The sequence below is a fragment of the Saccopteryx bilineata genome, chromosome 7 (assembly GCF_036850765.1).
Source record: "Saccopteryx bilineata isolate mSacBil1 chromosome 7, mSacBil1_pri_phased_curated, whole genome shotgun sequence".
NCBI classification, from domain to species: domain Eukaryota; kingdom Metazoa; phylum Chordata; class Mammalia; order Chiroptera; family Emballonuridae; genus Saccopteryx; species Saccopteryx bilineata.
The window spans coordinates 24279401-24293086 of record NC_089496.1 but is presented as its reverse complement, the minus strand read 5'-3'; the positions used below and the strand labels follow the sequence as shown (position 1 = coordinate 24293086).

The 13686-nt window shown below is 36.9% G+C and overlaps 1 protein-coding gene across 1 annotated transcript in view; it reads right to left on the bottom strand.

The window, feature by feature from the left end:
* VPS50 (VPS50 subunit of EARP/GARPII complex) overlaps positions 1 to 13686 on the bottom strand; it is a 114973-nt gene that overhangs the window by 78618 nt on the left and 22669 nt on the right. Inside the window, exons 3-9 of the mRNA XM_066239549.1 lie at positions 11599 to 11721; positions 10082 to 10153; positions 6831 to 6884; positions 5957 to 6027; positions 5137 to 5254; positions 5014 to 5049; positions 3793 to 3875 (exon numbers count right to left, since the gene is read on the bottom strand). Of these exons, the coding sequence (XP_066095646.1) occupies positions 3793 to 3875; positions 5014 to 5049; positions 5137 to 5254; positions 5957 to 6027; positions 6831 to 6884; positions 10082 to 10153; positions 11599 to 11721 (557 nt within the window). The remainder of the gene's footprint in view (positions 1 to 3792; positions 3876 to 5013; positions 5050 to 5136; positions 5255 to 5956; positions 6028 to 6830; positions 6885 to 10081; positions 10154 to 11598; positions 11722 to 13686) is intronic.

The window sequence follows — 13686 nt, the reverse complement described above, 5'->3', positions numbered from 1 at the left end:
CCCTCAGTTGTTTCATGTTTATTGGGAACAAATAAAATCTACCATCTACCAAAAGTTTTATTTCCAATAAAAGAAACAATGTGACTAGGAAAGGAAAGAAGAACACAGAACCTATCAAGGAAAAATTAAGAAGTAGACAAGCAGGTACCCTGTACATAAGAACTTGCCAGCATTATATTTTTAAAAAAAAATCAAATCACACTAGAATCCAAAAATGCTCTGAGTCATGGTTTTCTTAATGAACATTTCTCAACGGAATATATTTGATGATTCTCTAGTCATTGATAGGAATGAAAATAAATATAAATGTTAAAGAAAATGAGAGTATAAATTCAGTTAGAAATTAATTATTATGCCTATGATTACCAGAGTGCCAAATGATCTTTCACTCTGATTCACTCAGTTCCAAGCAAAGACTTAAATCTTGTCTCTGGCCAAATCCCACAGCTCCAGGTAAAGGAATAAAGTGTTGATGAATCACATATAAAGAGACCCAACTAGAGAACTCAAGAACAGGTTCTAAATACAGCATTGTATTTAGAAGATCAGAAAAAAAAAAGGAAAGAACAAAAGAAAATAAATGTGTAAAATAAAAAAAGATGCAACTAATTAATAAAAGCAAATTTTTTAAATGTTGGAATAAAGCTCCTGCCATTTTTATGGACTCAACCTGTCAATATATCAAAATTACATATATATCCCATGTCACTTTATCTACTAGAAGTGAACAAACTTCTCTTGTTCTCGCAACAGGAATGAAAGAGTAAACTAAGAGGTGAAGGGGAGCGCGGACTGGGTCAGGCAGAAGGAACGGAGGCGAGCAAAGGCAGCAGTGCTGGTGCGCGGGGAGGACTTGCTGGTGGGGGGCTGTCCTCTCCACCAACAAGTCCAACCAGCACCTCTGCCCCCTGAGCCACCATGTCGTTGGCACTGATCATCAAGTTAAAGACACAACTTGAACAGTTCTCCCAGGAAACCCCATTGCAACGAATCCCTTGGCCATCAATGTATTCGTGGATGTATTTTTACCTATTTTCAGAGAATAAGACAAACTATTCTTATTATTACTTGAATGACTCACATATGTAAACATAGCATAATTAAATACATTATCTAAAATAGAAAAATTATTTAATTAAATCATCATTCCAGATCTTTTCAATGTCAAAACTTGACCAGGTCAGATAACTGTAGTCACAGCTCCTCCACATATCATTATATACATTAATGAAAAAGTACTTAGAAGTTACTTCATGCTAACTTTAAAAAGCCTAAATGAGAATTTTCTTAAAAATATTTTTATAGTTAACTGTCATCCAGTAATACATTTACTTTAGCACAGCTAAAATAAAATTTCCATTTAATGAAGAAAATAGTGTCAACAGATACCTACTCTCTCAATTTCCTGTCACCAAACTTCCACACCCATTTCTTCCTACTGTATTATTAGATGGTGACCTGTTCAAAGTCAATCTCTGCTATAATCCCTGCAAAGCTTTAATATATATATCATGTTCTCAATTTTATTTTCAACCTCTCGTTCTTCCCATCAGTTTTCAATTATTTGAGTTTCTCCCTCTCAATTGCACATCTCTCTTCCTTATCAAATTTTCTCACTCTACACCTATACAGCAACCAAATCTGTCCCCAAAAAGGTCAACTCGGACTTCTCCATCACTGTAACACCAACAGATTGATATTTGTAGTCTTCAGTTGGCGTGGCATCTCTACAACAGACTTCCTCATGACACCTGTAATTTCATATCCACAGCCCCTCCGATCTTGGCTTCGCTATCTCCTGCTGCTCCTCCATCAAATCCCCCTTCATCTTGATCCCCTAAGGAGAGTGAGGTCCCAAAGCGTCCACTGCATGCTCAACTCCCTCCCTGCCAAGGTCCCATCCTACTTGTGCCTTCTTCAATTCAAGTCCTTGATAGATTATGTTCTAGAAAACCAGAGCTAATGCTAGCTACACTATGTATAGCTGATCACTAGACAGTTCCAAAGCAAAGCATGTGGCATATAATAAACACTCAGAAAACACATAACGACCTCAATTACGTTCACTCAATCACAAATAAGCCGTTCTCACCCTAACACATTTATCACCACAAAGTGAACTAAATGTGTGCTATCCTTTTCCAGGACCCAGAGGATTTAGTACAATTTTCAAATACATTCAACATACTAGAGCTAATTCTCTAGTCACTCAATTTAAAAAGTGTAAATGACATAATCAAATCTTTAATACTGACAGCTAATCACAGTCAAAATGGATAAAACCAAAGTATCACTGGTATTACCCAACTATGTATTTTCTAATCCAATGACAGCATGCTGCTTCAATATGCATGATTCTAAAGAAAAAAATTCCATAAACATTTAAAAAGCATCTCCAGGGGGGAAATAGCTAGCCCTTATCCTACACTCAGCAGAGACCTATAATGTTGGAGTATATTAAAAGAAAAAAATTTAATTCAAAGATGTATTAATGTTTTAGTCTACCATGATCTTTTTACTTTTCAAATACTGGCAGTCAACACCCACTGCACCAGTGAGTCGTGCTCCCTGACTGCCAGGTTTCCACAGAGGAGAGACTAAGGGGCTGCATCCTGCAACAGGTGCGAATCTAATTTGAAACTGGGTTTGCCTGGCCAGGACACCATTCACTTAGATTGCCTGTTTACTTGTGACGGTTTTAAAGGAATGATGGAAATTCCATGTGGGGATTGGAGCCTCCCAGCACACTGTCGTCAGTAATACAAAACCTTCTTTTTAAGCTGACCAAAAATCCATTAGTAAAGTTATAACTAATAGCAAGAGATGTAGCAGTCATTTTTACATTATACATTTTATAAATAACTAAACAAAAGATGTAAGGCATTAAATGCATAATCATTTAAATATTATAAGCATGACTATTATATAAAATAAATTTACACTTATATTTTCCAAAAGGTATCTTATCAGGGTAAGGCAGACACTAGAACCACCTCAATCTGAAAAACAAACTACAATAACACTCTCAATATTTACAAGCTAGAGTAAGTTAAGGAGAAAGAATGCCCCAGGCATGCAATGGAGATATGAACAGATAAATTTACTTTTCTCTACTATATAAAAATGAAGTAAATCATACTGGAAAGAATATGAGTTTCAAGGGAGGTGAAAAGAAAAAGTAGGATTAAAAAGTATCTGATTACACCTGAAGAATCATTACTCACAATTTTATTTATTTATTTGTTTGTTTGTTTGTTTATAATTCAGTGAGAAGGGAGGCAGAGACCAACTCTGGCATGTGCCCTGACCAGGATCCACCCAGCAAGCCCACTAGGGGGCGATGCTCTGCCCATCTGAGGTGTTGCTCCCTTGCTGAGCAATGGAGCTCTTCTTAGTGCCTGAGGCAGAGGCCATGGAGCCAACCTCAGCTACTGGGGGCAACTCGCTCCAAGCCAGCCATGGCTGTAGGAGGAGGAAAGAGAAAGAGAGAGAGAGAAAGAGAAGGAAACAAGGGGGGGGGGGGGGGGGATGGAGAAGCAGATGGGAACTTCTCCTGTGTGCCCTGACTGAGATTCAAACCTAAAACATCCACACGCCGGGCTCATGCTCTACCACTGAGCCAACTGGCCAGAACCTCACAGTTTTATTGTACTGCCCACTTATGAACAGGAATGCTAAAAGAACAGAGGACTTAATATTTACTTTTAATATTTATTAAACACTGTTTGTTATACAACCCCTACATTAAAAACGGCCAACTGAATCAGCTTTACCGTTTTGGTGCTGCCTTACCTTATGCAACTGTAATGTTTAAAAGTGCTGGCAGCTTTCTGACATTCCAGACACAACTGGATAGCTCCTGGGTAGTCTTCCTCCTTAAGATAACAACAAGGGAAGTCATTAGACTGCAAACATTTTTCTTAAAGCCCCTGAAGAAAACAAATTTCTGTTCATACTTTATCCAAAAATTACAGAACCAGAAAAGCTTAATTTCTTTCATATGAGGATGAGAATACCAACAGCTAAAAAATAAAATAGAAGGTAGCTAGGTCAGACCTATGCATAGAAAGAATATTCTGTCCCTCAAATACACAATAACAGTTCTCTGTGACCATGACATGTGGATAATGCCCATGCAGAATTATAAGCTGCTCCCCAAGAAAGGTGTTCTCTCACTATTAACATTTCTTCTTTCAGTAATCTTTACATAACATTCCCAAACAATATTCATTCTACTCATAATTAACATTCAGTTCTACCACAACATTCAATAGTTCTAATACTTTTAAACAAACAAATTTGGAAATTGTAATATTCATTAACAGCCTCAGAATATTTTTATCACCTAAACGGTAATTTAATGCCAAAGGAATTTGCATGTAGATTTCTCAAACCCCAGTTGAGTGATGATGGTTTAGAAGTAATATAATAATGGCACAGAAAACCCTAAAAATCTTTTCTTCTTTAAGCTCATATCTAAATTCAACAATGCAATTCAAACCACTGCGAACGCCAGGATGATGACAAAGTACCTACACAAAGGAGCTCAAGTGTTACTAGGGAGACGCGCCCGTAACACCAGGCTTTTGTGAGCCTTCTCACAGAAGCAGATTGAGAATGCTAAGAAAGCATCCGAGAAAACACACGGGTCACTCAGAAAGCCAGTTAAGATAAGGGATACCAAACACAACGAACACAGATAATATACTTGAAGTCACTATTATATCTTAGATGAAAAAGATCATTTCATTGCTATTTCAGTGCAAGTACAATCGAAAGATAGTGACATTAACATTCTTTCATTGCCACAAACTCAACATTTCTCAAATTAATTTTTCAAAATTAAGTATATTATGTCAATAGAAAAATGCTCTAAAGCAAGTACCTTTACATATCTAAAAACGCTCTATATCACATACAAATTTGGAAAGAATACTCATCTGAATTTTTTCACTATAATTTTTCTACTTAACATAATCAAATTCACCAAATTTTCAAGCCTTGTTAACTTACCTCTAGCATTTCACTTAAGCGCACATCTGTTCTTTGCTAAAAAAATAAAAATAACATCAGAGGTAAAAATCTATTTCAACCATAAAATTAAATTTTAACTTTTAGAAAGTAACCTGTATATACCAATGTTTTTATAGTTCTCAGGGATTTCAGAAGTCCAATGAGCAACTGACGTTTCCTTTGATTTGCAAGAAGGCCTAAACTAGCTTGAGTAAAACCTTCCTTTGCAATATTCAAGTGTCTGTGAAAATGAACAGTAAACAGTTAAATTTTTCTAGTATAATAAAACCACCCACACAAAATAATAGACAATTAAATAGGCAGTATCCTCAATTACTCTTAAAACAGGAGTTATGACTACTATCAGAAACTTATTTGACAAATTTATTGACCTATACAATGTAAGCCAGCATTACTCACAGTATGGTGGGTAGACTAGTGCCAATACTCAAACTGTTACTGGTCCATCAGAAGAAAAGTATAATACATAAATTGAGGATAAGCTTTTAAAAACATTTAGAGCAAAAGTTGGCATAATAATTGTATATTTCATGAATGAATAATAAAAAATTGGGAGTTTTCTTTGTCTTTAGTAGTTTTTTTTTCCATCTTCTTAGTCCTTTCTTTTTATTGCTTACAAAAATAAGTCTGTAACAAGTTAGAAAATGTAAAAAGGAAAAAAAAGAAAACCTGTCCTTCACAATAGAGTTTGAGAAGTACTAATCTAAGCAATACAAAAACAGTACAGTTTTTAAGGCATAACTAGATTTACAGACATTTCCTACATACCTTCTTCATGTAGTTTTCGATCATTATATATGTTGTTACTAAATGGTATTCTAGAAATCAGTCATAATTTTTTAAAAGTCTACTATCAATGACAGTTTCACAGTTTTTCTTGAAATGTTTTGCAGCTTAAAAAACAAAATATTAAATGCAATACCTCCTCCCATTCGTGCAGATCACAGCAGCTAACTGAAGTCCAGTCTGTAAGGAGGTAACTCTTTCAAGTTCCTATGGAAAGATTAGGTGTAAGTTATTGTTTGAGGCGTTATATTTTTCTTTCCTATTTACATGGTACTGGTGGCTTTCAAAGAAAAGCCCACCAAGGAAACACGGTAACAAAAAAAACACCCGAACCTGAAAACTGTTGGTATATTTTTCAAAAAAATTATTCAAAATGACAATCTTCAATTGATTTTCACAAATGACATATAACAATTAGTGCTGCTTGTAAGGAAATTTAGACTCAACCTGCTTTATACAGGCATAAACAAAGACTAATATATCCATTTAAATGTTTCTACCTAACAGAATTTCACAAGGTAATCAAGGATATGACAGACATGTTTTATGTTTGCTAACATGCTTTGACAACAAATGTCTTCATTTGAACATCTGTAGATATTTCAATGGATTCTGAAGTCTCTGATTTTCCAGTAAAAAGACAGATTCAGCTACAGATTTCCAATTTTATCCTATTTTAAAGACAGATTGTTACATCGCCGTTGAGCATTCACTGGTAATGATCTAAGTGTTAGAAAACACATAGAAGCAATTTTTAACACCTATTCTACAGGTCAGAAAACCAAAGATATTATTTTAAAATGAGACAGAAAAACTCTTTTCTTTAGTTTGGTAAATTCTCAAATGAGAGGGAGACACACACACACACACACACACACACATTCCAAAAAAGAGTCAATGTGTGGCTACGGAATTATAGACAAAAGAATAAATTAAAATACTCCATCAGTTTCAGAAGTCACTCAAACATTTTTAAATTTCACTATGGAAAATCACAAATATTATCCTACCTTTACATAAGCAGGCTGCTTCTCAAGGATTAAATCTGCTACTTTTTTAGAGACCTATGAAAACACGTAATCAAACAAAGTAAAAACAACCTCATGCTTCCTGTTACATTTTCTATTTAAAACTTTGTCAAGAATATTCCATAGGTCTTCCCTATTAATTCTACAGCATGCTCTGACCACATAATTCTCTGGGCTATAAAATCAGTTAAGAGCAGTAGAGCACAGCGCAGAGTATTTGGTCCTTAACAGAAACGCAACAAATGGTCATTCTGACTGTTAATAATATGAGTATCATTATCTGATCTAACATGGACAGAAGTGGAATCATTTCTTTTTTCTATTTCAATTTTTCTGAAGTGAGAAGTGGGGGGAGGCAGACAGACAGACTCCTGCAAGCGCCCGGCCAGGATCCGCCCACCAGGGGACGATGCTCTGCCCATTGGGCCATTGCTCCGATGCTACGGTGTCATTCTAGTGCCTGAGGCGGATGCCATGCAGCCATACTCAGTGGCTGGGACAACTCTGCTCCAATGGAGCTTTGGCTGCAGGAGAGGAAGAGACAGATAGAGAGAGAGGAGAAGGGGGAAGGTGGAGAAGCAGATGGGCACTTCTCCTGTGTGCCCTGGCCGGGAATTGAACCTGGAACTTACACACCGGGCCGACGCTCTACTGCCGAGCTAACCGGCCAGGGCAAAGTTGAATCATTTTTAAGGGTTCAGGATTTGCTTTAAGAGATGAACTTGTTAAGAGAAATAAATGTTTAATCAATTAAATTTATAAAGACAATATCTGGGAAACAGAGAATGTCCCTGTACCCTTTAGGTCCTTTTCTACCACATAAGTCGACGAACCATAATTTGGTCCTCTCCTGAAAAATTCAGAAAGTGTGTTTTTTGGAACACTATAACAATCTCTCAGGTTTTCTTAGCCAATTCAATAAATAATGTTAATGTATGCAAGTTAGAATTATAATGGTTTTGAACATGAGGCTCTTATTCCAAATTTCAAGGGGCCCTATCAGTACACTATGAGACACCGCGTCTGACACAAAGTATGGCACACCAAGTTGTTTAGTGAATGTTTGCTCAAAAAACATGATGGGTTCCCCTTCACCAGGCTAACTGAGAACAAAACATTACATACACATTTACACACTGCATTCATCTTTTCATGTTTTCTCTAATTGCTTTGACTCTGCACATATATGTATAGATGTATATATCAATAGATGTGAATTTGTAGAGAATTACCCAAACAAAAAACCCCACCTAACTTTACCAAATTGGACTTAAAAAAAATGTATTTATTGTTAGTCTGCACTGTACCTGGCAGTGAACTGCTTTTCCTGTGTTAGCTCAGTTAGCACTCATGACAATCTGTAGAAATGGGTTACAGGCTTCCTCACAGTCCCACAGTTAGTAATTGCAAGGTCAGGATCCTAACTCAGGTTTATCAAATTCCAAAGGTCACTATGTGATGAGGTTGATTCCCGAAAAATATGACCACATAAAACACACAAGTGGAGGAGTACATATTTAAACATGCTAAAACCAAGAAGAGGCGAAAAGATGCTACCATCCACTGAAATATAATTCTCCAAAAGCACGACATATTTTTACTGCATAACATGTTTTTTCTACACAACCCTTGAGTGTTCAAGTTCCTTCCCCATCCCACTGCTGTTACCCACAGGAAGATCACACACACACCGAGACCCCTGGTTTCAATGTAAAAGAAAGAGAAGTAAACAGCCATTCGCTGCTTAATGATAAGTTCCGAGAAATGCGTTATTAGGCATTTCCGTCCTTGTGCGAACATCACAGAGTGCATTTATACAGACCTGGATAGTCCAGCCTGCTACCCACCTAGGCAACGGGAGATAGCCTACTGCTGCTAGGCTACAAACCTGTACAGCATGTCACTGTCCTGAAGACTAAAGGCAATTCTAACACAATGGTATTTGTGTATATAAACGTAGTTAAACATAGAAAAGGCACAGTGAAAGTACAACAGAAAAGATAGTGTGTGTGCAGCATGCATGTTGGTGGGGCTGTGAAGGTAGATGTGGGAGGGAGAATGGATGTCAGGAGGAAAAATAAGGGGAGAGGAAGGGGGAGCAGAGATCAAAAGAGACCCAGAGAGATAAAGCTTGAGAGGAGAAATAACAAGAGAGGGAAAAGGAGAGGGAAAGGAAGAAGGAAGAAGAGAGAGGGAAAGGGAGAGGGAAAAAGAGGGAAGGGGAGGGAGAAAGGGAGGGAGAGTTAGTAGCGGGACTGGGGAGGAAAGAGAGAGGAAGAGAAGAAACAGGGAAGCGAAGCGAGTTTGTGTGCAGGACAGAGCAGGTCCAGTCTCCCTCCACCTGCTTGCTCCCAACTCCCGGCCCCACCCTCCAGCAGGCATGTGGCAAGGACGGCTTACTTAGCCCCCTCTTCTCATTAAACCGCCGAGATAACAGTCAAGTCAAATCTGAGTTGGGTCCAGACTGTTCCTTCAATACCAGAGGTTTCTGCTGACAATCATTATAATCTCATGGGACTGCCATCACACATGTGTCATGGACCGAGCTATTGCTATGTAGTGCATGCCTGCATCTTCCTTTTGTTGTCAGATATATGACTACATCACACCTTAAATTCAAACAGGTAAGTGTATTACTATAGCTCCTTTAGTATTAAAAAGAATTAACAAGACCACACACTTCCACTGTTTAATCATCTACAGTGACATCTGAACTTTATAAAAAGTAGAGAAAATGCAGGTCTAATCCATCACTTCACAAATAAAAACAAAATAATTTGCCCAATGTCATACAACTAAATAGTAAGTACAATTCAGACTTTCTAAATCTTACCCCTGTATTCTTTTGGGACATATTTCAACTAGAAATGGGAACCTTTATTCTGAGGTTTAAAAAAAAAAATAAGACTTCATCATAAAACTGTGGCTAGTTTTGCATGACAAGAACCCTAAAGGTACCTAGTAATCTGAAATAAAAAGTTCAAAATTTTTTTATCACATTTAGGATTCCAGGGAAAGAACTTAAAAGTTTTAGAAGCAAATCTGTCAAGGTAATGTGAGGAAAAGTTAATAAGCATTAAATTCTAATACTATAAATATATCATTTGAGAGAAAGTCATGTTAAATAAGATGTTTAGAATGTTAATATACTAGTTACAACCATAAAATCTGACAACATTGCCCCTTTCTGTGTTTCATTTACAGTTTTGTCACAACAAAATGTGTTTACTTACTGCAGCTTGCTGTTGTTTCAATTTGTCCCTGTACTCCTCTAATTCTTGCAAATTAAGAACAGCAGGGAGCTTCTAAAAAACAAATCCATTAGAGAAAAGTAAAATGTTTAGTTTGGTGTCATGTACCGTTACACCTCTGACATGCATACAAAACACATCCCACTCATGTCCATTCCTCCTGTCCTCCCTACTTCCCCCACTGGACTCCAGACACAAAAGCCTCCACATCTTTGTCACCCAGCCCTCGGTGCTCCTCACCCAGCCTACTATCTCCACTGCGGCTGCCTCTGACCTCCAGGAAAGCCCACTACCATTGGAACCTCTGACTCCTGGGCTGGGAGACCCTGCTTCCATGACTTGTGACAGGAGAATGTGAGGAAGTCCCTAACCCCAATCCTCCACTCCAACAGCACAGGTATATCACTACTTGTCTATGACAGAATTCAAAACGTATTTTCCTTGTGAAATACAATGAGTAGTAAGTAAGCACTACAGTGTGATAGTGACAATTGCTGGAGTATATTTTAGATTATACATTGGCTTTCAGAAAATGGCCTGAAAAACTAACAAGAATGTATACCAGTCTTGGCCTGTAGCTCAGTGGACAGAGCATCGGCCCAGTCTGCAAACGTCCTAGGTTCAATCCCCAGTAAGGGCACACATGGGAAGTGACCATCTGCTTCTCCCCCACCCTCTTCCTTTCTCTCTCTCTTCCCCTCCTGCAGCCAGTGGCTCAACTGGTTTGAGCATGGCTTCAGGGGCTGAGGATAGCTCAGCTGATCTGAGCATTGGCCTCAGGCACTAAAATTAGCTCAGTAGTTGAGCATCACCCCAGATGAGCTTGCTGGGTGAATTCCAGTTGGGGCACCTGCAAGAATCTGCCTATCTCCCCTCCTCTTACTTAAAAAAAAAAAAAAGAAAGAAAAGAAGGAAAAAAAGAATGTATACCACTTTGTAGATGCAAAACTCTAAGACTCCAAGTCTGTCAACTTATTGGTAAAACCTTACCATGAGTTGGGGAATGACTTTGCATATACTGCATATAAAGTATACATATGCACATTTTATTTGGTTTTATCTAAAACCAAGTTTTACTATTCTCACTTTTTTCCCCAAAAATTCCTATAAATTTAAAACTCCAGTGTTATAAACATTATGAAATACAGGTATTTATTATGACTAAACAGTTATGTAAATATGTACCCATAATTAAAAGAGCTTTCCTAAACATATTTAGCCAATATAAAATAGAGGCAGCATACTAACACACTGTATGTTAACAGTTAAAAATAAAAAATATAGAATTGTTCCCTGGACCAATATTCTACAGCTGCACTTAACTTTACATTTTTTAAAATAGTTCATCTTTAAACAATGTTAATTAAATCATAATATGGTCATTATAGATCAATCCCGGATTTAAAAAGGTATACCAGCCATCCCTAAAAAGCATTCAAATCTTACAAATTCAATCACTGAAAAAAGTAAGCTTTAGGTAGGTTTAAATTTTTTTTTACCTCTAGTTCATATTTAACAATATCAAATGAGTCTGTAGAAAAATATATTTGTTCAATACTATTAATTAGTTCTTGTTCAGCTTGAGGGTCACAAGGCTGTTCTCGAAGTTCTCGGAATTCCTCCTTTAAGAAAAAAAAAATCACAATTACAGCACTTGTAGCTGTTATCATTCTCCCTCCACAGAAATAATCATCTGTTTCAACAGTCACAAATCTCCCGGCAGCATTCTGACCAAAAAGACAAAATGATTTTATCAGCTAAGTTCATGAAAAATTAGGAAGTAGCCAAACACTAAAAACTACTCATCTATTGAAGAAAAACCAGCCAGTTTGATCATTTGGATTTTATTTTCAATTCTTTCTGTGCCAGCTAGTAGTTGAGAGGATTTAGATGTTGAACAAAAGGAAAAAACAAAGTAGTATCTCTCATACATACACATCACATTTATATACACATTTCTTCATCATTTTTCAACATTCTAAACTCTGTCTCACTGCAGCGAAACAAAAAACAACATCCCAGTTTTGGGTCAAAATCAGCATTGGAACCTTGAACAGGAGACATCCTTCCTTCTGCTGAAAACCTCAGTGCTCAGCTAAGAAACCCTGGCTCTGGAAAAGATTTGCAAGTTTAGCTCTGTAAGCCTATGAGACTTCCTGCAAAGAGTATTCATTCTGCAATTAATGATATGATTGTGAAACGGTGCTCTGGAGTTGAGAAAATGCTTCTTTCTAATAGTACAGAATGGGATTTCTATGATTACATACCTGAAAAGAGCTTGACAGATAAACCCCTACATCTACAGGCAGCATCCTTAGCCTATGCAATTTCACTGCATAATGGGATAAACCTTCAGTTAACTGAAAAATTTCAGTAATTCAGATACCCTCTCTCATCCACACTAATCAAGACATTTTTATTCAAATTCATCTCAAATACATTTAATTACACAAAAAGAAACTAGTATTTTAAATCATTTTACAATCATTAAAATCATACTTCAAAACTCTTAATGAATTCTCACTAATTAAATACACATAATTATATGGTCAATTAGAGAACATTATTGTCCAAATAGAGGTACTCTAGGTTATTTTATTACAGGACATAGTTTTCATTTAAAAGAATGCCTCATATATATACATCATATATAAAAAAGAGCTGATAGCTTATATATCTGTTAGGCTTTATTTTATATTCTAAATTTGCAAACCTATTAACTATAAATTATCCCTTATTAGTAGATGATACTAAAATATTAGAGGAATAAATCTGAAACTAAGAGAATATTTCATTGTTTAAATTTAAAATTCCAGTAAATTTAAAAAGGAAGCAAAGGCATAAAAATCAAACTTGTATAAGTAAAAGTGTCTGAAAAAGAAAATGCCTCCTCAGTACCAAAATTCGTTTTTTAAGACACACTAACAAAAACAGATCAAAGATACAGCCACCCTGATTCACCAAGCAGTGAGATACTATGAGTACAGTAAGAAATCAGTGGGGGCTATATTCCCAGGGGGGGGGGGGGTATCTACAACACTAATCTGGGTAGCACCCTGGACAACAGCTCTAGAGAACAGATTGGGTTAAACCCACACCACTTGCAGAAGGGTTCCCAGCTAGCCTATCCACAGGCAACCTCCTTGCACCCAACGGAAATGTGAAATGACACCGAAAAGTAAAATGGGAAAAGAGATTAGAAATCCCTAGCAATCTCTATCCCTAAAAGTCCACAGGCACTTGCGGTGCTGCAAGCTAAGGATGGGACTAAGCACAGTGAGGATGTGGCAGTGATGGCCCCTAGGAATTCCACAGCTCCAGTAGCATATAAATGTACTTGGTACCACTCAGTACAAAAAACAAAAAACTGAAAATTATAAAAATTGCTAAGATTAAAAACACATCAGGTATGAAGCTAAGCCAAAATTGAAATAGACTGCAATGAATGAGCACTTTCATCTTAAAAGTGTAAGTGCTAATAACATACAACTACACGCTAAGGTTATCCACACAAGGCTCAAATGATTGATCTAAAGGTAAAGACAGTAGCTTTCAGTTGCAACTCCGCTATTAACCTTGGGCGACTA